The sequence below is a fragment of the Polyodon spathula genome, chromosome 16 (genome assembly GCF_017654505.1).
Source record: "Polyodon spathula isolate WHYD16114869_AA chromosome 16, ASM1765450v1, whole genome shotgun sequence".
In the NCBI taxonomy this organism is placed as follows: Eukaryota; Metazoa; Chordata; class Actinopteri; order Acipenseriformes; family Polyodontidae; genus Polyodon; species Polyodon spathula.
In genome coordinates, this window is record NC_054549.1 from 13,149,172 (window position 1) to 13,177,111 (window position 27,940).

At 38.1% G+C, this 27,940-nt stretch overlaps 1 protein-coding gene across 8 annotated transcripts; it reads right to left on the reverse strand.

The window, feature by feature from the left end:
• Positions 1 to 3,398: 3,398 nt before the first annotated feature.
• Positions 3,399 to 27,940, reverse strand: LOC121328582 (ubiquitin conjugation factor E4 B). Of its 8 annotated transcripts, none has more exons than XM_041273361.1 (29): positions 27,665 to 27,940; positions 24,067 to 24,271; positions 21,252 to 21,387; positions 20,400 to 20,487; positions 19,660 to 19,804; positions 19,106 to 19,334; positions 18,527 to 18,949; positions 17,599 to 17,712; positions 15,717 to 15,855; positions 15,357 to 15,457; positions 14,921 to 15,035; positions 13,657 to 13,740; positions 12,490 to 12,546; positions 12,022 to 12,138; positions 11,567 to 11,665; positions 11,120 to 11,233; positions 10,667 to 10,865; positions 10,126 to 10,264; positions 9,368 to 9,467; positions 8,960 to 9,087; positions 8,397 to 8,495; positions 8,028 to 8,263; positions 7,635 to 7,761; positions 6,868 to 7,012; positions 6,386 to 6,520; positions 5,723 to 5,914; positions 4,817 to 4,991; positions 4,196 to 4,342; positions 3,399 to 3,633 (listed from the first exon to the last, which is right to left on the reverse strand). In XM_041273361.1, the coding sequence occupies exons 1-29, from the start codon at positions 27,686 to 27,688 to the stop codon at positions 3,563 to 3,565; spliced, it is 4,083 nt and encodes a 1,360-aa protein (XP_041129295.1). In that variant the 5' UTR covers positions 27,689 to 27,940; the 3' UTR covers positions 3,399 to 3,562. The 8 variants fall into 8 exon arrangements, with proteins under 8 accessions (XP_041129295.1, XP_041129290.1, XP_041129289.1 ...); XM_041273356.1 differs by having other exon boundaries at positions 15,717 to 15,858; XM_041273355.1 differs by having other exon boundaries at positions 21,240 to 21,387.

The window sequence follows — 27,940 nt, forward strand, 5'->3', positions numbered from 1 at the left end:
ATAGGATGAGAAGTGGAACACCTCTTCAGTTCTGTACAAGTATTGCTTCTCCAGATGGGGCAAGTTCCTGCATGCATCCTGTTATGATATCATCAAATGTTACAAGAGATGTGGACTGCACATGCTCCAGGCAGTATATTACTAGAGATGAGGATTATATACCTGCTCGAACACCCACTAAAAGGCTGCATGATTAATCTATTACATTTTGTTAATAGCAACTGCGGTAGGTGCATTGCCATTCCCTCCTCCTCAAAACCACAGGTCTTCTGATTTAATTGTAATTGACCTTGATGTTGCTCTTTTCCATTAGTGGTGGTGCTCATGACGGTCGTGTTTCACTGTGCAGTACAGCCCCTTCGGTCACGACTTTAAATCGGTTTGTGTGAACTCTATGGGACTGGAGAAGCTGCCCTGCCAAAAACATGTTGCTGATGTTAAAGATATAAAGAAAAAAAGGTCACTGTTTGAGAATTCCCTGCAGTCTATCTGAATTATATATTGGATCAGTAAAACTACAGTACAGAATTAGTGGTGGTATTAAGCTTTGCCACTGTTTAGATCATTAAAATACATGTAGATACCATTGTGTGCGATGGAGCAGCTGCCACGGTTTGCTGCTGATATTCCTACTTGATTGAATCAATAATAAACTAAACCTCATTTCACAGCTTAGTCTATAGACCCAGCACAAACAAGCAGCTATTCACCAATACATTTTTATCTTACCCTTGACCTGTGCCATGCCCAGTTTGTCAGCAGGTAACCCACAACCCTATGACACCTCCAGCCCAGGACTCAAAGCACTGAGCTACTCACCCCCTTGACCTTATGTTACTTCCCTGCCCCTGCAGTCAATCAAAGTGAAGGCAGAAAAAAAAAAATACCCTTGAGGCTGGACCTTCTGTATATTGCTAAAATATATTATCCCCAAGCAAGCGATACTATGTGTGACACAATTTGCTGCAATCTATATAGTGTTTGTATTGGCTTTGTGTTACCAGCTGATCTTCAAAGAAAAACAAGGTCTGCACTAGTGGCACGAGAGAATGGTATATAATACCAAGATGTGATCTCTTGCCATTGTGGCTGTCACCAGTAATATATGCAGCTCTAGATGGTGTGATTTACTAAACAGTATTACAGTATCCAAGGATCTCTGTTGAGCTATAAAGTTAGGATTGAGGTCTAGTGGTTATTGAGGTTAAACTATACAAACAAGTGCTAATCCCTTCCCAACCCAGGTCCTGGTTTTCATTCCAGCTGCGCTCTCAATAACTTAAACTATTTGCTTCATTTTAGCTTGAATTGTTCTCAGCTCTTATAGTTCAATTAAGGGTTTAGTAATTGAGAGCTCAGCTGGAATGAAAACCAGAAGACACTGGGGTCCCGAGGAGCAGGTTTGGGAAGCCCTGCCTTAATCTGTGTATTCAGTTGGATGGATGCGTGTCAAACGACAAGATATTATTTAAGGCGCAACAGGGATAAGAATGTGGCATGCATTGATGCTTTTTGACATTGCGTTGTTTGGTCTAATGGCTATCCCTTTTACTTAACTTTCACTGTACTATGAATCACACAGTAATTAAATTCCTTGAGGCAAATGCTTGTAAAAATCGGTTTACATACATGGCTATCCAGGGAAAGAGTTACTTGAGGCCCTGTGGACATCAGTGGAATAAGGATTTAAAAATAGGCTGGTTAGTAGGTCATAAATCCAAACAAAAAAACACATATAGGTGCAATCACAAGGAAAGAGAAGAGCTTATTTTACCATACATTCACTAAAACGAATGCTTACAGTTTGTAATAAAGCACTGAAAAAAAGTGTATTTATGTACTTGGTATTTTGTGATCAATCGACAATAACAGAATTATACAGCTTTCAAAATACATCCTTTGTGTGCTAGAATAATTCAATTTCAGTGTACCATACAGTTGATAAACAGCTTCATCAAAATGCTTGTCTGGATATATTAATACGTTTTATTTGCATACAGAGTTTTCAAAACAGGTGATATTTTCAATCAGAGTTTTATTTCTGGCCTGGGTTTAACAGAAATGTTTCTTCCCACATCTCTGCAGGGTGAACATACTTTTAGGCTTTTCTAGCAACAATGTAAATTCCACCATATACAGTATATTCAAACAGCCTTTGGTACTTGAACTAAACTGAACAAAATATCTTTCATTAAATCCTCGACTACTACATTCACCTCTGCCACAGAGGCAAAGCAATGCATATTGATTCATGTGCATCTGACCATAGGACTAAGGAATGTCTTCTTATGTACACATGTGTGTCATTGGATGTCACCTAAATAAACTGCACAAAGTTTAAATTTCAAGATACATTTGAGTAACTTTATTGTTCTGCAGGGTATAGTGCTGTTAAGGAGAAAAGGCATGGTTTAATATTTAGATTTGCAGTGCCAGCCCCACTCCTCCACCTGTAATAAAGGTCACTGAAACACTCCTTGCTGTGTCTGAATGTGCATCACCGTTTATTATAATTTGAAATCTGCGATCCAAGAACAGTCTGTTGCAAATGACAATTTCTGTACAGCTGTATCTTTACAATACTATGATTACAAGTATTTGTTTTCCATAGTAAACAAGGGGGAGTGTTTAAAAAATAATAATAGAAATACAACTTCAGAAGTCAGATATATATCCAATTGAATATAGCCCACTGAACAAAACATCACTTCTAAAACCCATTATCCCCAAACAGGCCATACTGATGCCTTGGATACAAAGTGAGACACACTTGATTAGTTATTCAATGCAATTAAAAAAAAAAAGCAAAATACTTACCATAAAAAGTTTGTTCAATTTGATTATTGTTCCTTTTTTTGATCTAAACAATTATTTTCATCTAGCAATACTTTTCATAAAAGATAAATCAGCAAGTTAATTTCAAAGGTCTACTCAAAGAATTGAAAGTTAGAGGACATTATAGGTGTAGATTCTCCCCCCATCTTCACCAAGTACAGTAAGTTATGCACACTTAAAGTTGTGCGGCACTGACCATGTTACAATGTATACATATGCTCTTATTTCTGCTTTCATAATATAGGGACTTGTTCACTTTGGTTTAAATAATACTACGGCAATGCAATAAATAAAAGGCTGCAGGGCTAGCATCATACAGGGTAGACAACCCCCTTTGGGAAAGAAAACTCATTTCTGCAGACTTACTGTAAAAACACAAGTGATTGTAAAGCTTGCTGTTTGCTGTCCACATCAATTTCATTTGACAACAGGTCTTAAGCTGTGAAACCTCAAATAGGTGACAAGTACCTGTTAAATTCATACATTTGCAGCCAGCACCTTTGTATATTTGTATTTAAATATAAATATATACATATACAGAAAGCCGTAAACAAAATCTTTTAAAAGTCTGCACTTTATTCTTTATTATGTTCAGTACTATAGGCTATAAAAGCCTTAGTCCAAAGAAAAACAAATTAAAAAAAAAAAAAAAAAAAAATCCGTTGGCTCTCGTTCCTGGACATCAGCTTGTAATCACTTCCCTTAATTATTATCAGCAGCGAAGGCTTCATTGTGAATAGCGGCCAGCATTTAGCTTATCCCTCATCCATGCTTGAATTCTTTCTTTCAACTCCGGAACTGCCATTTAAAAAAAAAAAAAAAGACGATTTCAGTATTAACCTACATCTCATAACAATTTAAACAGAACTGTCTTGACTACATTTAAAAGCAATCAGTGAACATACTTGACAGGATAATGTGTACTTGAAGTTATGATTTTGATTTTGTCTTACTGAAGACCAAGTTTACTATCAGAACGAGAAGCTACTGTATGTTGGAACAACACAACAGAATATAACTTTAAACGCAAATCATGATCCCACGCCAGTAACATTCCTGCCCCTTATGTCAGCATTGGCTCAGAAATTAATAGCAAAAACAGGCTTGGCACTGCAGGATAACCCTCCATTTGGAACCCCAAACGTACTGTATCAATGTTATTAATATACCTCTGCTTCATATGTAATACAGGTGTCTTTACCTGCTTTTTCACGGGAGCCAATATGATACATAAGATTGCCTATCCAGCTTGGAAAGAGTGAATTTACAATGCTTGTCAAACAAACTTCTGCAGATTTAAATAATCTACTAATCCCCCTGCTCAGCGTTTAACAAACTGTCTACAAAACCCATCCCCTACGTGATTCCAGCATGTTCTCAGTAAGATTCTGGCGGCTGAATGGGTCCGTGGGCGAGTTCAACAAGTGCCGCAAGATTATGGAGCGGTCCATGATGTTTCCAGAGGGTAGTCGGACAGGGTCGCTCATCAGAGTATCCATCAGGGGATCTGTCAAACAGGAACGCATTGATGTTTACTTAACAGCATGTTCAAGCTTACTAAATGGCACCCAAACATATAGATGCATTACATATATTCAATAGCTGCTAATGCATTTTCCAATCTTCTGGGCTTTGACTGTCAGCTTTAAACAAAGGACAAAAAAAGGCAAGTCTTGTTCTGCAGGGAGTCTGTTTCTTGAACGTGACTTTAAAAGACATAATCTGTTTTTATTCTTTGACAGTCCTGATCAGACCTCCAGCAGTGCTAAAATCTTTGACCTTTGAGGGAGCAGTTTGTGTATTTGACACTAAGACTATCAATTTATTACACAGATCTTGCATTGACTTGTACATCGTATTGTACAGCACTGTATAAAACATCATAGGAATGTGTTATTTTTTTATTGAATATATGATGGTTTAAATGATAAAACGCCATTTAAAATGACAGATGTTTACTGTATCCTTTTCTGAAACTTGCCTTTAAATTCATCCGGTGCATCGCTGTAGTCAATTTCGGATTGAGAATTCCTGGCCACAATCTCTTCAACCTTTTCAGACAGTAGCTTAAATTTTTCTATTGCTATTGTTGACTTGATCCCAGCTTTCGTCATTTTGGAAATTACTTCCTCAAAGAGTTCTCGGCTATAGGACCGCTAAAAACGAAAAAAAAAAATTAAGTTTTATCTATAAACAAATAAATTGCTCACAAGTAAAAAGCATTTGCAATATATTAAAGAATAACCATCAACTGCTAGTCAGCGAGAACCTAATGTCAATTTTTGTATACTGTACATACCTTTTAGACAATAAGGGTAAAGCAATCATGGCAATAAATTCTGTTGTATAATCTAATCTGCTGCAGTCTTTATTACCTTAATTTTAAAAAAAGAACGACTTGCAGCAAAATGAGCAATGTGCAGTTCAATAGGAGTGGTGTTCCTGGGAACTGGCCAGATCAGCACTGCAATGCTGAGGACTGCAACATTTGGGAACAGAAGCTTTGCAGGAGGCTCAGCCTTACTGGAGTAAAGACTTAAATTTCCCAATGCACAAGAAAACATCTTCAGGTAGAATAACTATACTGCTAGCACTTGCCCCAACTAGCCAGACAGATGCATGACCTGCATTGCAATAAACATTAACAACTACTACTGTTGTGGCTACACTGTCTGAAAAAACAGTCAGATCCAGTTTGAAAAGAACAAGGCGGCCATGTTACTTTGTCCAGAAAGAAATGAAGAAATACAATTTACTTTAAAAGAATATCCAAAAGGAGAAAAATAAAAAAAAAAAAAAAAAAAATCACAAATGGCAATTTTCACCTCTCAATATACTTTTCCAAAAGCATTGTCCTTGCTCTGCATTTTTGAAGCAATAGACCCACCTGATCATCAGCAATAGCCTTAGCAAACCTTGCACAGTCTAACTGAAGGTAAATATCAGTTAGCTGATCCAGCAGCTTCTTTGGCTCAAAACCATACTTCTCGGGATTCTCAACTTTCAGGTCACGGCACTTGGGGCCACACAGCTGCTGAAGGTTAAAGTTCAGCATGGCAGCTAAACGTGGGCCAAGCTCCTTTATACAATAAAAAAAAAAAAAAAAAAAAAACATTAACAAGGGTTCTGTCAATTCAAGTGCACTTCACAAACTTTTGATTCAAAACAAAATTAAAAGCCATTTTTATTTACTGTGCATGATTATTTTACCCCCAATTTTCTCCCACAACTCCCCACACAACTCAGGATATCAAAGGTTCAGTGGGTGTCCTCCCATCCCACGACCAAGCCAGCTTCCTCTTTCACACCCAGGAACTTGAGAGCGGATGTCAGCGAGCTACCGGCCTCTGGGAGGACAAAGGCAGCCCTGCAGGTGTCCACTCTGAGCTCACTCGGCTCCTGGCCAGCAGATATATATTCTTTTTTTTAAAGAAAATGTTTATTTCATCAAGAGTCTTTGTATGTAACCCAAAGCCTTTGCAAAACAGTACAATTCTGCTGCATGCTACAAGATAGTCTGGGATTGTAGAGACAGTGAGATTTGACTTACAGGTCTGAGGAAAGGTTTCTGAACCTGCTTGGTGAGAATATGAAACATGTCAACCGTTTCTGTTGCGAGAGCGAGGTACGAACGAGACACGCGCTCATCCTGGGTCAGCTGAGACTGCCTGCTCTGCTGCTGATCCTTCAACAAAAACAAGGAGCGAAAACTCAAATCAGTACACCATCGTGCACCAACTTGTCTTAATGGGACCAACCACACATAGCAATAATAACCTCCTCAGACTGATTATCAATATTTAGATGTTCAGCATGTTTCTAATGTGTACTGCATATGCATAAAACCCAAGACATTACGTTATTATTATTTATTCCTGCAGTAAATCATAAAATACTTTGTATTTAAAGCCTGCATTAATATGAACTTTTTTGAAATTACAATAAAGCAATGTGTGATCTGCAGTGTTTTTAGAAGAATTTAGAACAGAAGAATTCTCAAGGTGTGTTTCGTCTCGGCTGTCACTCACTAACCCGAGGCAGCAGGTCCCACTGCTCCTTGTTCTTCATCTCCTCCTGCACCTCATGAATTCGTTTGAGGGACTCCAGGCTTTCATCCAGCAAGAAGGTGGTGTCGTTTATCAACATGTTTATGTAGCGAACAAACTGCTTTCCAGAACTGCCAAGTGAACGAAGAACTGTTTCAAATCTCATCTTGCATTCATAAGTTATTCTCATTTCTTTAAATTCTAATATCCTTCTGAAAAGGTTTAAAACAGAAATTCTATATTGATACACAGTAGTTTCCAGTGTGGTTGACTAAATTATTCATTTAAGGAAAAGGCCCTTTCGAACTATCTATTTTCATGTATAATTTTATGATAATGTTTAGGAAACTGTTTCAACACAGTAAAATGAATGTATGGATAAACATTTCCCTGGAACTCTGCCTAGTTCTCTAGGTTGACACCTGTACATTAATTACACTGATCCCTAGACAGCTCATCTCAGTCATTCTCATTCAGCTATCACCTGTCAGAACCCAAACTCTTATTAGGAGATTGTGGGGGTGATGCACACACAATCACCATTACTTTAATACACTTTACAACATTATTTAAATGAAGCTGTTATTGTTAGAAAACTAAATAAGAAATAGCTCCGGGTGCTAACAGCAGGCCTTAAAAACAGGAAGGAATGTAAACTGCATGTTGATGATTAGTTTTGTAACATCTTTGCAAGCCTACTAAGTGGCAGCACTGTCAAACTGAACTGCCTCCATGAAATCTGACTTCACTAACTTGAACTCCTCCATGAACGTGCCATGGTGAGATGCGTTCTGCCACAGGCTCTTGAAGATTGTGCTGATGTGGTAGCGGATGGTGAATTTGTCATAGAATTCGCTGGTAGCTCCTGTATGTTCAACATCTGAGGAGGAGTCGAGAGTTTGTCAGAAAAATGCAAATTCATAACACAAATTTACACACAATGGTTTTTGTATATTTTTTGCACTGCCTTCTCCAGCACTTAAATGTTAAGTTCATGCATAATATTTTCATATATTCCGCAGCAGCTGCTTAGAACGTCACATCAAATCTAGTAAAAAAGACGGCATGCACTACATTGCAAAGATGGTTCTGCACAGCAAACTAATGAAAAGTTACATATATGATTCACAAGCTAAAAAGAATTACCTGTATAAAACTTCATCAGTGCAGGGACTAATTGTTTGATAGACAGGGGATGGTTCTCCATCATCTCAGAAAACCTCTGGGTGCGTGGCTGGACGGCCGGGTTTGTCACAAACAAGACCTCTACCAGCTTGGCGATAAGGTAAGGGTTTCTGATATAGTTCTGGCTACAGATGAAAACGATAAGGAACGTCACAATGTCCTGAGTGCAAGGCTCATACAGAACCAGAGGGGAATACCTAGAGGAAAAGAAAAAAAAAAACGACAAATTCATTGTAAAAACGCCTTTCTATTGAGCGAGATAACATGCACGTGAAAGTGTACCGTTAAGAAGAGCTGTGCATGTGAAAAGTTCCAGTGAGAATCACTTACTGTACAATGAAAAGCAGGAACTCCGCCACATCTTCAATGTAAAACTCAGGCAGGGCAGCAAAGACGTTGGGAATCTCTGGGTTTAAAGGTAGTGTTATCCTAAAAGGGGAAACAAAATTAAACAAAAAAAATAAAATTACAGGTGACACTGTTTAAATGATTAGTCAGTCTTTTCTCTTTCAATTTCTTATCATGCTACCACCACTGAATCTAAACAAGCACAACAAAAACTCAAAATGAGAAATACCGTCTTTCAGGCTGTTTTCTAGTGACCCCTGCTGGACTACGGTTACAAATACAATGCTGAGCATGCAAAAATCTACACATTCAAAAATATATTGCATTCTTTACTATTCTTTACCAATCTACTTCATTCTGTTCTGCTTCCTGACTGTTTGTAAAACTGCAAAGTTTCCAGAACTAAAAAGAAGAGTGTATCTCTACTTTTCACTTCTCATTAAGGAGTGGTCCGACTGTTGGTCTTTAAAAAAAAAAAAGGAAACATCTTCTATACCAAGTACTGTAGCGATTACACAGTATATCACACTATGTGCTTTACTTACTGTGGGTAGGCTGGGTCAACAATGCGCAGAATCAGTTGAATCAACATGCCATAAAACTGCAGGCATCTCCTCAATAAGTTCTCATCCAGCAATCCTGCATCTGCACAGGCCTTGCAGCGCACCAGTTTCTGGAGGAAGACACGTTGCAGAACACCGATTTCAGATTCTGATTTTGCATATCCTGGATGCATGGTCTAAGCTTAAATAACGCTTCTGCACAGTGTGGCTTGCAATTCATTTAAAGGAATTTAGTTTAGAACAGTTTCAGCAGAACATTTATTTCTTTTGTCTACATTCACTTTTATTACAGGGTGCTTTTACCATTCACACAAACATACAGTACAGAAGAGTTATATTCCCAGATTAATTTCAAACCACCTACAGCATAACAGGAATGCTCCCACATACCTTAAGCTGGGTCTTGCATCTTTTCAGCATCTCTCTATGTCTTGTTGCCAGAGGAGAATCCTTCCATTGACTCTCACTATTCTTCAACTCTTCCACTGTTCTGCAAGTACAGAGAAAAAGGAGACACATCATCAACTTCTACCTTCAACATACAGGTCCCTACTTTAATGAATATATTGCATCTAACCTATCTATCCTTTAACAACCAGCTACACTTCTACTATCTTTCCACAATTCAACGTGTACAGAAAATTAAGGCAATCTACATAGCAAATGCTAGCCTCCACAGTTTACACAACTGATTGAAAAATAAAAAATAAGTTGTATGACGTATTTACCAGGTTACTCTGATGACATTTTAATTAGTTCCAGTTGAGGGAGTTTTTGTCTTCCGACAGTGGGAAGCTCTAAAACTATGAGAGACTTCTTAAATTAAACCGAGATCAAAACACAAATTATTATTTCAGAAAAGAATCTTAGCTAGACTAATGCATGATGCGCATTTCACTTTCATTGCCGAGTCTCAATGTCTCAGGAGATCTTTTGCAATAATCTCTGCTTGGTATTCATGCCCCAGCTCTAGAAAATGCTTTTTCCATCAAAGTATTTTTTTTTAGGGTAGGCCAAGTAAACTTTTCTAAACAAAATGTTCATTTAAAAAGCAGAAAGGTTTCCCCCCCCCACTGTTTCCCAATGGCTTATCTCATGGTCTTAAAAAAGGTAGCTGAATTATTCAGAAGCTGCTCTCTAGTTCTCACTGGTTCAGATCCCGGATTGCTCTCAGTCTTCGTATGTAACGCCGGCAGCCAGGAAGAACAGACAGGTGGTGAGCATGTAGGGTCAGGAAAAAGCATTCTGTAGGGAATTTTGGCTCAGGAAATTTTGACGGATCGCCATCTGTTTAAAACAATATTTTATAAGGTTAGCTGCATGGAAGACTTTCAAGGCAGCTTAAAACTGACTATGTAAATCAATGAAAAGGGTTCAAATAAAAACATTAACTGTCTCAGGAAGGATGTTTGAGAAGAAACATTAAAAAAACAGATTGCCTTGGCAAAATGTATTCAATGACAGTTTCATGCACAGGACCTCAGAATTGCAGGTGCCAACATCGCATAGGGTGGAATTCGCCCCAACTCCTCGGAAAATTAAACGGTTCATCAAAATTAAATGTCTAGACATTATCTAAAGCAAACTTTCAAAACTGCGTGTGTCTAAAGCAGCACTGCGATCCCTAAAGATAAACTGGCAAAAAAGCTGATGAAATTGAAGAAACTGATCATTAACAACTCCACTTACAAAGCTCTGCCAGCCAGCTCTTCAAGTCTTCCATGGGGGCTTTTAGGCGGGTCTCGTCGGTTGTCATATTTAGACGGCACTTTGGATGGAAAATGTAAAACGGATCGACTGTCTCCAGTTTAATTTTCATGCTTAGCTGCTGAAGGACCCACAGGAAATTTATCATGAATCCATCTGTGGACACAAGCCTGTCGTCCGTCTAAAAAAATAAAATAAGAAAAAGAATTGCATGAATATGATCTATTCAGTGCTAAAGTTTTGCTCACAAAAACATGCGACCACCTAGGTCTTTACTATCACAGAATCGTACATAATAGAGAAGGTATTAAAAATAGTGATTTATATCACTATGTAACTAATTCATTTTATTTATTAGTTCGAATAAATCCTTCACTGCTAGGTGGACCTCACTGAAATCAAAATAGAGGAATATTGACAGAAAAGAAAAATTACCTGTATCTGCGCTTTCTTTACGTTTCGATTGACCACAGCCGCCATGTAGTTTAGAGCAGCCTCCCTGGTCTCCCCATTCAGTAAAATGTTATGCAGGATTTTAAAAAGATCACCCTGGAAATAGAGTCAAGAGTCAATTTACAAACTACTATAACTTAAACACATAAAACATTCATATAAAATATAGGTATCTCAAACTATACAGACGCAAAACACCTACTGTAAGATAATTCCTACATGATCTCCAGTTTGAAACTCTACAGTATGGTACTCTTTTTTTGCAATAGGCTGGACGGATTTTTTATTTTTTTTTACCCACTGTGGTTCTGAGCCGTTATCCAATGTGAGCGAGAGCGCACTTGCCCAGTATTCACTGGAAAGTGAGAACATTTAAATGTATACTCTGTGGAAGTGAAACCAGAAGTAGTGAAGGATGTGAATACCCACCCTTGCTGATTCCAGGTAATGCTGCAAAGATTGACTGACCAGTTTAGTATTCTCAAGGGTAATCGCAGGTCCTGAGAAATACTTGTCTCCCACTTTTGTCTGAAACAAAAAAAAAAAAGTCAAAAGCATGGAATATCAGCTACACCAATATGCCACAAACTGATTGTGGCTCAAAGAGAGATGCAGCTGATATCTAGTATCTCATATACTACCCCATATGGTCATCAACAAGCACAAAACCTTAACAAACCACCCTAAACCAGCTCTAATCTCCAAGCTCTTTCCAGCTCTTGCAGTATGTAGTGATGTAAGTAAAAGGGATCAATAATTCAGGTGTGGCAGTGTTCAGATCCACACCAGTTTAGACTAAACTCCATTGCCTTAACAACTTCTTTTAACCCTTTTGAATAGCATGGTCTAAAATAAAGACAAGTGCAATAAAATTCCATACTTACATCATCTTCAGCAAAAACAGACAGGCTGAAGAAAGCGCCAATATATGACAGTCTCTGGAGCTCTCTGCCTGACCCCAGGCTCAGAGAATCCGGGCACCACAGGGGCAGTGACGTGATCTACACAGGAACACAGAACACGTGTTAATACCCTCTCTCATGCTAGAATGATGCAACACATACACTGTTGACATTGCATAGGAACACTACTATCAATCTGAACCATATAATACTTGAATACACAGCAGCAATACTATAGCATGTCATGACTTTGCCCCGTTTAAAATCTCTTAATGAATTGCAAGTTCACTTAGAGTAATAATATTTAGTATATTAGTACACTCATCATTTTCCTTAGCCCTTTATGAACGTTTTAAGTCACCAACATGGTATCAAAACAGTCCAAAAACACATTCCCTTTCCTTCCTTAACTGAAGATACAAAAATCTTTTAAATTCCTCATAAACTTACCAAACTGCACACAGGGTGAGTCTTCCCAAACTTTATTTCACAGAGTTCCGCTAAAGCCTTCAATAAAAGTAGTAATTCAAAATAAGAATGTCTTTCCAAAAAAATAATTCAAGAACACGATGGCAAACATCTTTAAATTGTTGGATTTCTTGATATTACAAGAAAACGCCAACAGGTTGAAGGAGAAGGGTGAACTGCTTTTAAACAGACTTGGGGATCTTGGTACAGGTGATCTGTAATATCCACTAGGTTAGAGTTAACTTTAAGTGAAGTATTTAACAAATAAGCTTACTTTTAAATACTTCCTTTAAAAATTCATGGAGCGATATTGCCAATTCAGAGATTAGTATTCCATGCACACATTAGATATTTAATACAGAATTGCTAAATATTTAACATTTAGAAATGTCACAAGCAGGCATATTAAACTAGTCAATGAATGCCAGGCTCAATGTTCTCACCAATACCTACGTACGGTATGTTAACAGTGGGAATATTAACATGAAGAATGAGCTATATTGAGCTGTGCTGGTGCACTGACTCTGTTTGTCTATTCACTTCACTTTGAGGGAACCAAGTCAGAGGTAAAAAACTAAAAAGGGTTCTTAACATCTAGACTATTACAAGACAAAACGTTTGGTGCCGAACTTGGATGGAAAATGTCCAGTAAAACGGACATGCTCTTTTGTCCCTTTTATTCTCTTTGCAATGGATTCCTTTGTGTGTACTTAAAATAAATGCGAATGTTAAAATGCCAATCTGGAAGGCTAATACAGAGAAAGTATTCTATTAAACAAAGGCTGTGGGCTTTCAGCTCAACAATTGAGGGATTGTAAATTTGTAGAATTTCTTTTCACTGGAATGCAAATCAATCGAAGGAAACTGCCAATTCCAGTAGCATTAGGGAGCTATAAGGACTCCCATCACATTACAGTGCACTTAAATCTTTTCAGAGACCAATTATCAGTTGTAAAAGTGACATATTTTATTAATACAAAGGTTTTCAGAAGACTAGTAATACATCCTGGCAGATCATGTTAAAAAACACCATGTAAAATAATTTCACTCATTCATTCATTTTATCATGATTAAAAGTATCATTCAAATTCAAACTTAATAAATCACATCCAAGTCATGTTCACATACTTATGGTAACTGTTCTCTTACCATTAAAGGATATTTGAAGTTGTCACTGTCAAAGGAACACTCTTTGACAGCAAGGGCCAATCCTTGTAGTATTGGAACAAAGATCTGAAAAAGAAGACGATGCTGGAAATGTGAGATGAGGAGGGAACCTCTGTATGCGTTTGTGGCTCAAAAAAAAAAACCTGCTTGCATGTGGAACAGGAAAGCACACATTCAGCACAAACTGCATTTCAGTTTCTGTTCAGCAGCCTCTACCTCTTCTTAGCGCAATCTGAAAGGTGTGGACCGACATCGAGGAGAGGGTTGCTCTACAGCAGGGGAGCACAATTCCAGCTATCAAAGTCTGAAGACCTCCTGGTCTCTATTCCACCTATACTCTTAATTCACTTAACTGAACCAATCTCACCTCCAGCAGTTTAAACAAGTCATGAAACAAGAGAGTAGGATATTAATTTTTAGGACAACTATGACTTGAAATGTCAGACTGCATGTAAATAAGTCAAAACTCTAAAAAGTCTCTTGTCTAAACAGAAGAGGTGAATGGCTGACAATCCTCTGATGGGCAGGGAAAGAGGAGTGGCCTCAAAGTCAGCTTTAACAATGGCTCGGATAATAAAGGCCACTTTACTCTATCACAGGGCCCTGATCACTTTTCTATTTTCAAACACCTACGTTTCTAATAGCAACGTGTCTGCTTTTCTATAGACAAGCATGGGTAACATTTCACTAAAGACACAAGCAACAGTACTTGGAGCAAAAATAACATGACATCAGCATTTTCTGTCTGCTTTTATGTCCCTTTAACTGCATGGCACTCTCAAAGACTATTTCAGTAGGATTAATTTGCAGAAAATACCAGCTGCTTACAACAGTTACTGATATCGTAAGCATTTATCCTAAACTGCATTCTGCACGTATACTGTTGAGGTGAATCACACACACACAAAAAAAGGTTAACCTTTTAGCAGACGGTTTTTAAAGATTCTTAGATTAGCTTCTGGCAGCCATACACTTTTCTAAGCAATTCAGAAGCCACATTACATAGCTGTGTTTAAAGAGAGTCAGCAATACTGTTATCATTGCAAAGGAGGCTTAAATGAAGTGTTTCTAGACAATAGAGAGAGCACAAAACCATATGGTAATTGACATCCATATACAGTGTACACTTATTGACCAAGAGCGTTATGTATATTGTATTTTTGAAAAAAAAATTAAGATATGCAAAATTAACAAAAAAAAAACCCATCCAGAGCACATTAACTTATTTAACATTCAGAAATCAAACCTGTTTGAAAACCTCTTCGTCCTGGTGAGTCATTCTAACCAGTTCTTGAATGAAGCCGTAAGGCAGGTTCCGGCACAGCATGTACGGTACGAGCAGAGACTGCTGCAGCAACGACCTTTTAAATCAAAGAGCAAGGAAGTAATTGGTTTCTGCCAAAAAGTTTTACAGAGGCTGCATAATCATTAAGTATACATTATGTAACATATTAGCACAATACAGGCTGCATCCAACCCACAGCGGCATTTAACTTCTCTTTGTTTCATTCATTCACAAATTAGCCACTATAGAAAGCCTGAATATTATTAATAAAATATATTCTTTGAGACGCAGAATTTGTATAATGTCACCATTATTAAAATGTAAAAAGGAGGTCTTTCAGCTTCCAGTTAGTGCATGTACAGTACTGTCATGTAAACAGTGTTACATCAGAGTTTACCTCGGCTGTGTTAATGCTCCCTGCAGCACCAAAGCAGCATGGGAAACACACTGAGATCGAATGTTGCTTAGCAGTTGGCTGGCATGTGGCTGGCTGCACATCTGAAACAAAACAGACAATGTTATTTAATACAGGATTTCAGACCAGTCACATAACAATATACCTCATTCTGAACCAAAAAAACTCTTACAACCACTAACACATAAGGTGCTTAATCAAACCAAAGCAGAATTCCATATAAAAAAATAAGTAGGTAGCAAATTGAGTACAGGCAAATATTCTGCTAATTCTGCTAATACAATGTTCACATGTAAGCAAAAGCACCACTGTACAGTTTCGACTGTTTTGTGAAGCAGTTACCTTTGGAGCTTTCCTCTCTTCCATTCCAACACTCTCAAAGCGTTCAATGAGGTAGTTCAGCATCTCCGTCTCTTTGCATGCTTCAATGGTAAAGCGGTCACTTCCAGAATCAGTTACGACACCACTCGATGTACCAAGGCTACTAAAAGAAACAAATTCAGTGAATTAAATCAACAGATACAAAGCTTTTGCACATGGGACTCACTCCAATGAAAGACAGGAATGTGAACAGTTATCTTAATTAAAACATTAAATCGCATTGACTGTAGAGACACAGACAGAGAAACCTACATCTACATCCTCTGAAGCTCTAAATAATTTAAGTTTAGATTTTTAAAACTCATTTAGATAAGCAGAGCTCAGAGCAAATGTACATAAAAAAATCAGTCACCTCCTTTTATGCCCAGATGCAGATACTCAATGAAATGCTGATGACTGTCTTAACAATTTTATCACTATTGTGCGCTAGATTGTAACATTCCCAAGGGGAAATCATCAAAGATCAACTTTATATAGCGACAGGGTAGTCAAATCAGCCCGATACATCAATATACTTGAGGGAGACCATTACAGAACCGCTCATGCTGCATACAATTACACAAAGTTGTATTATACCTTTTTAAAAAAAAAACTATGCATTTTTTTTATTACCTACCTTAAGGAGTAGAATTTTACAGTCCAAGTGGGTCAATGATGTCAAATTTTCCCAGGCACATTATGCACTGTGTCAACATGTGGCTGCCTCACCATTAATATCAGTAGCAGAATATACCCATTCATGTAATATGTTAGGCTAATGTCTCCAAGTCAGCTGTCTGCATGTGGCGAGTAAAAAAAAAAGAACCCTGGTACTGAAAAGGTATTTTAATTACTGCTAGTAACAGACACATTTCCCAGTCAACACTGGAATATACATCTATAAAGAAAATAGATGATTGTCTTCTGTATTGATTACCGTCCTCACTCTATGATGAGTGCAAAGTGTTCCATTAAAAGACACAGTAATACAATTTGAAAGCTATGGAAGAATGCTCCCACTGTCAACACAGTACTTGCATTATGCTGAGAGGTTGGTTTCAAAACACTGCAAGCAGAAGAATGTTTTCCATAGCAAGGATAGATCAACTTGATAGGGGTTAAGAAAGCTTTGGAGACCCCAAGACAGAAATAAGGAAATAATGTTATAGTTAAATTAAATTATAGCCAGTAAGATTATACAAAACTCAATCCAGCACTCGAGTCATGCAGCCACCTTGTGGGAAAAAAAAAAAAAAAAAAAAAGACGGGCATACAAAAAAAGAAATTAGCATACACAAACAACTCTACCCACATAGCACTTGTTTTTGTATTTTTACCATCAAAATCACTAGCAATCTCAAGATTGTAAATGACCTCACAACTGTAGGGAACTAAAACAGCATAACCAATTTTAAATGAGGATTGTTAAAGATTAAGAATACCAAAGTTCTCTCACTTTCCAACACAGCTAAAAATCGCCCAGCTTCAGAATATAAAACAAGGAGGCTCCCTTATTCTCAAATAACAATTGCTTCTTCTAAATCTCAAGTTTAAAACCAGAAATACTTTGTGCTGTGTCACCTCTTTAAACCTGGCGCTAGAGCAGAAAGGCTCATTTTTATTAGGGGATAATCACATTAAATGACTTGGTACCCCTTGTTAGTATTGTTAATGCTCACATTTATTTCCATACTCTGCCTGCAATCTTGGATTTTTTTTTTTTTTTTTTTTTTAATGATAAAATCACAGAAGTGATGCTAAGTATAAGCAGATCACACTTCTCTGAGCACACCAGTACACGCTGTTAGTTCCTGTACTGTAGGTCCAAGCATGCCAGTTACTGCACACTCAATCACGCAGGTACCTGGACCCAAACTGGACCCTAGAAAAATCTTCTTCCTCTGCCTCATCATCACTGCTGTCCTCAGAAACATCAGAAAGGGCAAAGAAGAGGAGGGAGAGGGGGCTGTCGTAGATACTAGGACATGGAAGGGAAGAAATAATGAAGAAAAAACAGGAGCAAAGAATAATGGAATGAAACAGGTAAAGAAGGACGAGTAAGCAAAGGTAAAATGAGCCACGAAAGAAAAGAATACGGGATTATGCAACCAAAAGCTGGCATTCACTGAATGCTTTATACAGCAAGCAATAACAGCTTGTTTGCGTAACAAAGATGAGTACAAACAATTTCCACGTCAACCGAGACAAAAACAATTGATCCTTCTCTGAATTAAATCAAGCCCTCCAGAGATTTCATTAGGCAAAAGTCAAGAAGTGAAAAGTTACTTTTTTTAAAAATCATTTAATCTGTTATTAGGACAAGACGATGATTATAAAAAAACAGTCATGGTTGCACTGCAAGCCAAAAACAGTCATAAAATCAGGGTTAGAAAATAAATACCATCTACATGCTACATTCAAAATTTGCATGTGTATGAGTATGAGTGAATAAAGAAAACATTTATCTAAATGTACTGGGTTTCAAAACAAGCCACCACTAGAAAAATCATGCCGTTCCGGAGATACCTTACACCAACTCGGGCAGAAACCACAATTTAATCTGTATTTAGGTCCAGCAAACCGAACAGCAGCTTTGTTTTTCTTTTAAATATTTGAGTGGGTGACCAGATAATCTGGGTGGAATTAAAACAACTGCTGGAGTATAAAAAGCACGTTCAAAACAAAAGTTAGTTTGTTAAATCAAATATATATTAAAAAACAAGCACGCTTTGAGGATCAGTTTTTAATTGTGTGTTAGTGCTTGCTGTTCACACTGGCAAGTGGGGAAATACCTAGATGGTATCCTGTTTACGAGGGAGGGTCGTTGAGCAGCAGTGCTGGGAGAGCCTGGGACTAACGGTGGAGGCATCGATGTGGGCCGCCTCGGCCTAGGAGAGCTGGCTGGGACGGCCTGGGGACTCGTAGCCATGACTTGTGGACTTTGGGAAACAGAAATCCCAGTGGAGGAGGAGGAGGAAGCTGCAGTGGCTGCATGGCTCACTGCTGTGGATCTTGGGCTGGGAGAGGTGGAGAAAGCCCAGGGGTAGCCAACAGCATATGGACGGTACCTCTGGGAAATAGGCAGTGGTGCTGAAGAACTCGCAGGAGAGGAGTGGGAGATGGGAGACGGCACTGTCAAGGGGGCTGAAGATTGGGATGGAGCAGTCATCACAGCAGAGGTGAATGCCTGCGGATTTGGACTAGTCCCATACAGACTACAATAATATTGCAAAACAAGGAAGCAGTAAAACAAGTTAGACATAAATTATACACTATTTCATGTTTCGTAGTGTGTGTGTGTGTAATATATAAAATAACTTTCTAGATTTGCCTATTAAGTGCGTGTGATGGTGATAAAATCATTCACTTGCCTTGAGAGAGAGCTGGCCCCAAACGATCCTACATTGTTAAGCATGGGGCTTGTTCCTTGGCTCGAGGAAGGGTTCAGAACCAGATGTCTATCAGGAGATTTGGCAGCTGCAGCGATTGGCTGTGATGTAGCGGTCAAACTGGCAAAAGGATTGTTCTCTCTCGCTTGTGTGGACATCATGAGAACCTCCATTAAAATCTGGCCAATTAAGTCCTTAAAATCTGAACAAACTTAAAAAAAAAAATAATAATAACAATACCAATCAAAGTCAAGGTTAACTAGATCATTTTCGTGCAACCAGGAGAAATTATCAAATGAACAACTTGCAGCACACAGGCTTAATTGTCTAATTAAGCCAAATTTATTCTCCAGTGTAAAATTAATTTATGGCAATTCAGGAATCGTCTAGTTTTATCACACTGTTTGGTAAAACAACTTGGGATCTTCTACACTATGATGGAAGTCTGCAAGCCACTGTTGTTTTGAACTGTATTACAAGCAATAGAAATCAAACATATTAAATTAGTTCTGTTCTGAAAAGCTCTCCCACTATACCTTCTTTAGGATCCTGTGTGAATTCAGCAGCAAGTGACGGAAGGAAAATGACATCCCTGTCCCTCTCCTTCCAGGAGACTCTGAGGATCTTACAGATGACCTGGAGTGCCTGCTCCTCAGACACTTCAGAGTCCGAAGAAGATTCCTTAAAAACAAATACAGACGGCATTAAATGAGTGTATGTGATTAAATCAAGATTACCAATGCTTGTGTGTTTTGCATCTGGACCGAGGGATTAGCCTGTTTTTGAAATTCCCTTTGCATTTGCAGCAGAAGCTGTAAACGAAGGTCATTTTACAGTTGCGGGGAAACAGGTTTGAAACAACTTAGCATTTCAAAAAACAGAAGGATTAAGGAAAAACAAAGCTGGCAGACTTATTAGCAAATGGAAATACGACTGCAAGCGTGTAATGGGATCAGAAGGGTTACTCAGGAAGGACAGAAGCTTGGTTAGCCCTCCGAAAAGAAAACTGGAATATAAGTAACTAGAGGAGAAAGCAGTTCACACTGCACATTCCACTTGCAGCAAAACTTAACACTAAATACGGCATGCCTTCTCCTAGCTGACCTAAATTTTTCTGCCTTATCTCTGTCTGTACAGACCACAGCTTGCACACCACAAAGCTGTCCTCAGTTTCGTCTTTGTGCAGGAAACGTTTCTCCTTAAAATGCTTTCCTTGCTACAAAACAAACAACACCATGTCTGCCCATCACAGTCCACCTAATCTAGACATTCTTACCTTGTCTGTAAGGCTCCTCTTTTCTCTGCGATCACTCTCCTCAACCTCCATATTTTCAATTCCTGAGTCAACATCCACCTGGGACATGCTGTGCAAGCAAAAAGGGAACACGTTAAACGTACCGTTCTCTGTTTGTGGTCTTGAGTTGCATTAGTGCTAAAACTGCTTTAAAATACTAACAGTTTACAAAGCTCAAACGCACTCGCCTGACAGAACACCAGAAATGTTCAAGAAAAGCCAAGATCTTGCACAGATCCCAAACAGGATATTAAGTGTGGTGAAGTTCTTGGAATAAACCACACATATATAAAATTATTCCAAGTGCATTTTCTGTTTAGGTACAGTAGTTTTCTAGGCTACCAAGATATCTGAATCAGTTTAAGAGATTGTCCTACTGTAGGACTGTGATAATGAAAACATATTTGTTTCTCGGTTAGAAGCTAGTTCATTTGCTGCCGCTGAATGGGGCCTCTCTTTTAGATTCAAGAAGGGCATTCCACCGTCTCAAAAGCTCAGCATTGCACTTTAAACCAATGCAAAAACATTCTTGTGGTTACTGAACAATAGAATCCAAAAGCAAGAGCTACAATATGAATGGTTGATATAAACTCCCAGGTCTTTTCACTTCATTTATTACACTTCTACCCAAATTAAATAATTTACCAGACAACACTAAAAGTTAATGCGTGGTGTTATCTACCACCTATCTAGTGTCTAAAAGTATATTTTACTCCTGAAGTAAGATTGCAAGCTACGCATATTTCAGAACATTAAGATTTAAAGCTACTCAATATTTTTGGAGTATTGAAGGCGAATTTTGCTAGTGTTTATTGCATGTACCCAGAACTTGACCTTTTTTCACAGGAAACACTGTCGATGTCCATGCTCTGAGATCTGGAGAGGGACTGGGATTGGGTTTCCAAGCTGTTTGAGGGAGAGCTGCTGAGAGAACTCACCCCCTCACTACTCTGACTCCGGCAAGCAACTCCTGGGGAAAAGAACAAAAATAACCAACATCCCTGGAATTAGCACTTGGCTCCTGTTAACAGTTGTCCATTTTCACCTTAAATGTTCGGTGTGTAATCTTTTCCATCTCAACTAAAAAGGCTGAAAAACAGAAAATGAATTACTGTCAAGTTGAGGAATAGCCTTAGTGTTAAACAGCACAAGCCTACCTTGACAGCATCCATGAAAAGAGGCTCTTAATTAAATATGGTGTCAGCAGGTAATTGCTAAAATAAATGAAACACCAACAGAGCAAATTTCGTCCTTTTTTGTTTCCGTGTTAAACCATTATTTTTTAACTGTACTAAAAACTAAAACTAGCCAATTCTCCAAGGTCATGGAGTTAAACAGAAAAAGGTACTCGCATTGTGCCTTAGAGGTGGATTTGATAAACCAATATTTTTCCAGCATAAGAAATTATGTATCATCGTACTCTTATTTCAAATTTGACAATCAGCTCTTTGGATAAAACACACTGGGTTATACCCATTAAAAAAAAAAAAAAAAAAATATATATGTTATATACTACATCACTTCATGATAAAGCTAGAGCACCCTTCAAATGAATTCTCAACAAGTGTTACGAAGGTTGTCCCATTACTTTAAGAAAAATGGTGTAAGCTTAATAACCTTGCTGACCAATGCTTAATGCATGTTAGCCGGCATTGAAAGATGGGTCTTCGTATCCCATCAAGCTCCTTTTCCCTTGAGAACAGTGCATCACAGAGGAAAGCCATCCACCCATGCCATCAGCTAGACTAGGCACTAACACAGTTCATATTTCAGCGTCACTGTGGATAAACATTTAGAAGCTTTCTAATGATAGGTAAGACAGTGCATTGGTTTATCTGACCAATTCTGAAGGTTTATGGAAGATCGCTGCTATTACTGGATAAACGAAACAAATGCACACTGACAAAAAAAAATGTAATCTCAACACCAGCAGTGTCTGAAAGAAGATGACCAGCAGCTTTGGGATGACTCAAAGCAAACAGGGAAATGAAATAAAAAGAGACCCCACAGGGTTTTCCAGTACAATGTCAAGCAGGTACACAACTTGACTGACACCTGATCAGCTGTCCTAGATTTGATCCAAGTAAACAAGGACAGCTTCATGCAACCAAACTCAACAATTCAAAACTTGTACTTTTGGCATGTACTGGCAATAACATTCTAGGCTCTGCTACAAGAGCACATACACTACCACTTTGCTGGAACATTAAACTATGCTGCAGGGTTTCATGCACATGCCTTTCAGAGCCATTGTTTTATCTCAAGCATAGCTTAGTCTGGAGGCCATGCAATCACTGCATTAAATGGTACACACACCATAGCATGTGATATTTGTAAAGCAGTGACGATCCAAATTGTAATGACCACAGCTTTTAAACCAACTCACTAGCTTAAGAATGTAGTACACAGAGAACAAAAGTTTTGCTTAAATAAACAGAAGTTTGTACAGAACAAAAACAATTTGCAATGCTGGTTGAAAATACAACAACAAGTTAAATAGTGGAACAGGTTTTTCAGAACGTTCTCATGGCAGTCACTTAAATCAATGCCTTCGTATCTGTGAAGACTACAAATGCAATGATGCGCATGTGAATCAGTCTTTACATGTGCAAAAAGAGCAGTAGCGACAGGACACCAGGAGAACAGTGCTGTCTAAGAAATGTTCAAGCATGTGTTGTATTTAAACTGCCATACATTAATACAGCTGCATTTTGTTAAAACAACTGGGCTGCCTCAACTTCTAGGTCCCAAGGAAGAGATCTTATGTACAAAAACACTTGAAATTCTAAACAGCAACACGTTCTTGTTCTCATTTCTGATTTGCACGTTTGATTATCACTTCAGGGAACTCATAATTCAATAACACATGCAGTATCGTGGTACCTCACCAGGCTATCTGCATAAAAACGCTGTTCCTCCATGACTGGCACAGACCCACAACTTCCATCAATGCGTTAGTAAAAGCATATCAGTACAGCAGATATTTGGACTGTAAATCGGGTTTTGTGACAGGGATAGAATTCAAGCTTTACCTGACTGTCTGAAAGGTCAAAATAAGCCAGGTTTTACAGTGCACCATTTTTCAACTAAACATTACAGTACGGAATATACTGTTTAAATGCCTGTCATTAACTAATTAAGCAAGTTACCTGATTGCACAGAAACCGGCACACATTAAAAAGAAATTGGAATTGAAAATCCTGTCTTCTGTACTCCTTAATTATGTCTTACTGTTGTCTCACTATAAAGTACAGCACTCTGTTACATCAAATTGTTTTTTTGTTTTTTTATATTTATATATATCACCGATCCCACGACCAAGCTTCCTCTCCTACACCCAGGAATGAGAGCAGATGTCAGCAAACTACCGGCCTCTGGAGGACAAAGGCCAGCTCTGTAGATGTCTGCTTTTGAGCTCACTGGTTGCCTGGCCAGCAGGCTTCGCTGTAGCACGATGACGAGAAACAGACCCTGCAGGTAACCTTAGAGCACGCCAGAGCCAATGCGACACTCCCTCTGGAATCTCCAGTGAAGACTGGCAACTCCGCACAACCAGGACGCGATTCACCCTGTACACCATGCGGCTGTGCTTTTACCATGTGAGCCACTCGAGGGGATCGTTTACTAAATCATGAAACATTTGGTATACCTGATGCTCCGATGGGAGACGTAGCAGGGGTCATGTTGTGAACGCTGAGCCCCAGGTAGTGGGATGGGCCGGGCGCAGCTGGTGAGGGGGCTGTGGGAGGTCCAGGAGGGTTCTCTCTCTGTGGAGAGGTGAGGGGAGTGCTGAGAGGAGTGGTGGGCTGAGAGGTCTGTCCGCCTGCAAGTCGGGCAAGGCGCCTTCTCCGGATCTGGAAGAAAGAAAAAGAAATCAATATGGAAAGCTACTCTTGTGAAGCCTTGGATAACTGATCATTGTATATTTCAGGTACTCAAGTCAAGATTTGAGTAAACCCAATTTACACAGCATAACGGGTACAGAAGATATATAAAAAGGGTTAAATTGCAAAATGTGGTCATTGCTACTGATGCAGCTTATCCACATAAATCAGATTAGATGTCCAATGCATTTCCTGGACAGACTGTGAACTTTGCCAGTGACGAACTGCAGGGAACATCAAGATACAGGAAGATTTGCTGTGAATCAAACCCCCATGCTGTGTACCTCTCACACAAGTAGGGTGCTAGTAGAACTTACCAGGGCTGAACCACATCCAAGATAAATTGGTTAATTAGAAAAAGCAGGGACCCAACATGATATTCACCTCAATAAGGTCAAACAATGGAGCTAGCAAAAAGGTAAGACAAGATGGCATTACCTTCTGTTCATTTTGTATACTATTTTTCAATAAAAATGTAACTACAAAAAAAAAAAAAAAAAAAAAGGGGTGGGGGCATAAGCCGCATACCACATTACTAATAATAAATAATAGTTACTGTATGGACAACTAGTATAAGAGACCAGACCACATACCATAATGCCATCAGAATACTGCACTCATGACAATAGACTTGCTTACTCCAAGTGGCTCTTTGCTGACCCAGCTTTCCTAAAATACTCTGCTGAAAACAAGTCTGTTTAAAGGGAACCTTTTATTCCCAACAATATTGCTATTCCAAAACTTAATAGGACGTGAATGTAACTATATAGCCTACATGAGAATGGACAAAGAGGGTGGGGGGGAGGTTGTTTACTCTCAGTGCAAAGTGTCACAGTGCAGTTTCATCACCAACTCAGTATGGAGCAAGCAACACATGCAGAATAGGTTTACCAACAGCTAATAATTACTGTTATGGACCATGCTTGTTAACTGAATAATCATACCATTTTTCATCTTTATCTTTCAGGTGATAATAGTCTGATAGGTGATAATCTACATTTATCTGATTTATGTTTTTCTCCGACTATGTTCACCTTGAGGAGACATTTATTTTCTTTCTTGCATCACACTTACCTAAAGCAAGAAATGAAAGGGCACCTGTTTTTGTACTGTATGCCAGTGCGGTGAGCAGTGTTTGCCAATGTCTATTACTGATGTTATCACCTGACAGTAATGGAGCTGGGGGAAACATAGCTTGTGATTTCCCAATTCTATGCTAGCACTGGTGGACAACAACCCTGCCTAACTGAAGGGCTACAGTATCCATTCCCTCCCCCACTCCCAGGTGTCAACACTTATCTAGAACACCGTACATTTCCATGGAGTCTTGTCTTAACACAGCTCACACTAACTGCGTGCAGTTTTTTTCTTTGACACCAGCCTGTTCTGGTAGTCTCTGTCTCTCTACTTTTCAGGGAAAAAATAAACATTCGGAAAATGACATTAGCATTTATCAAGTTTTAATTTTAAGATCAGGTACTCTAATGAACACTACATTGATTTATGGGGCTTGGTTTGTCAGATATTTCATACTGTGTCTGGTCAACGTTTGAATTTGTTAAGTTTCAAATATTGAAGAGATTAAACATTTACCAGGCTGACTAACCATACAATGAATTTCCCTAGATATAGCACGGTTTACAACTAATAACAAATCTTAGCTTATATAGTAAGAAACGTTATGGTAGGAAAACAACTGCACATAAAATAACAAAAAAAACTAATACACAGAACATGGGGGACTTGGTCAAAATAGAGGTCTAAACATTAAACAACCTCCTGCTTTGCAAATGAAACACTGATACAGAGGGACACAAAATTTGGCTACAAATTATGCAATCATAATCCAGTTACATTCCTAATAGGGTCAATTGTAATCTCAAAAAAATAAAATAATAATCCGATCCACAGTATCTGAGAGAATTAGATTTGATAAAAAGAACTAGTACTGTATTGATCAGTTTACATTAAATGCTTACTAACAAATACAAAAGGTTAGCTAAATAGCATATTAGACCAGGAGCACCACAGAATTCTCTAAGGCACAATAGCTACTAAAACAGCCATGCAAACCTGAATCCTGCTCTATTCCACAACATTAGTTTATACACAGCATATTGTGCCAGTTAATGTTTTTTAAAGAAGCATAAAGGCAGCTTTGAACTACAAGACTCCTGAAGCTTACCCCCTGGTGCCATTATTAAACCAAATAACTTGATGTAATAACTGCATCGGATTCCTTACTTTTGAAATGTTGTTACAAATTATGCATGCATAATTTCAGCTGGATGATGTTTTAGATATGGATTACTGTAGAATTAACACTGAGTAGTCCAAGATTACAGTAGAACAGGTCTATACCAAAATGTTTTTAAATACCACACATTACAAAGTTAAAGCTGCAAAAGCTACCAGTGTAACTGAAACCTAATTTTGTATGCATATGTATTAATAAGTACACATGAACAACAGCAATGGTGAAAATGTTCACATTTCACAACCAGTAGTTCAAGAACTAGTGTAACAGGACGGATGTCAGATTCACACTGTCTTCACGTAACAGGACGGATGTCAGATTCACACTGTCTTCACAACTACTGTATTCTGCCAGCACTGTACAGGAATGCCACTATTGATATTGTTCATAATAATAAACTTTGTTTCTAAATAACTTAATATGAAATACATTTACCTCTCTTTTACAGAACGGGGGAAAATGTAGCAAAGGTCCAATCAACACTGGCACAAATGCTGATCAGCCAGTCCGTTCAAATACCAAGCATGAATGTATATTTGAGATAACCTACAGTAAAAGGACATGACATGCAAAACTGCATTTAAAGTTACTGACTACATGTTTAGAAAATTTTAGAAAAATGTTTTGTGAAAACGCGTATCGTGTATTTTAATTACATTTTATTAGAAATGATGCAAAAGTTTTATGAAACGGTGATCAAGACAACTGTGTTATATATATATATATATATATATATATATATATATATATATATATATATATATATATATATATATAATTAACGACGTAGCGGTACCCTTGACGTTAAAAAGATGACTGCAAAATGTGTACCAGTAATTAACTATTGCTGTGATTATATATTTTAAAAATAACTGATAAATATACTAAAGTACAAAGCCATAACCTATTTTCTAGCAGAAAAAATGCATCCAACCAAAATAAAACTCCAAGAGCGAACGGACAAAGAAAGACTAATTGAATAACAAGTTATATATTATGTGCGTGTTATAAGTTAATGATGGTCAAAGAGCACTATATGCACACATAGGATGGGTAATAATATAGGTAAGCTATTAAAAAAAGGATAAAAGACAAATACATCTTACCTCATCAGCACTCAGTTCTTCCATCGCTTTCCTTTTAATTTTTAATGTCACCCTGTCTCTTTAATTTAAATTGAACAAAAGTGCATAGTCTTAAGTCGATTATATTTGAAATAGGGTCGATTGTTGTCTGGTTGCGTATATTTTTTTAAAAAGCAGCAAATATAATTTAAAAACGGTTTTCTAATGGCTTTCTGTCAAGAACGAAACAAACACACAAAGTATTATTCATCAAAACAACAAGGCGGCCATTTTGGTTCTGAATCACGTGACCGGGGT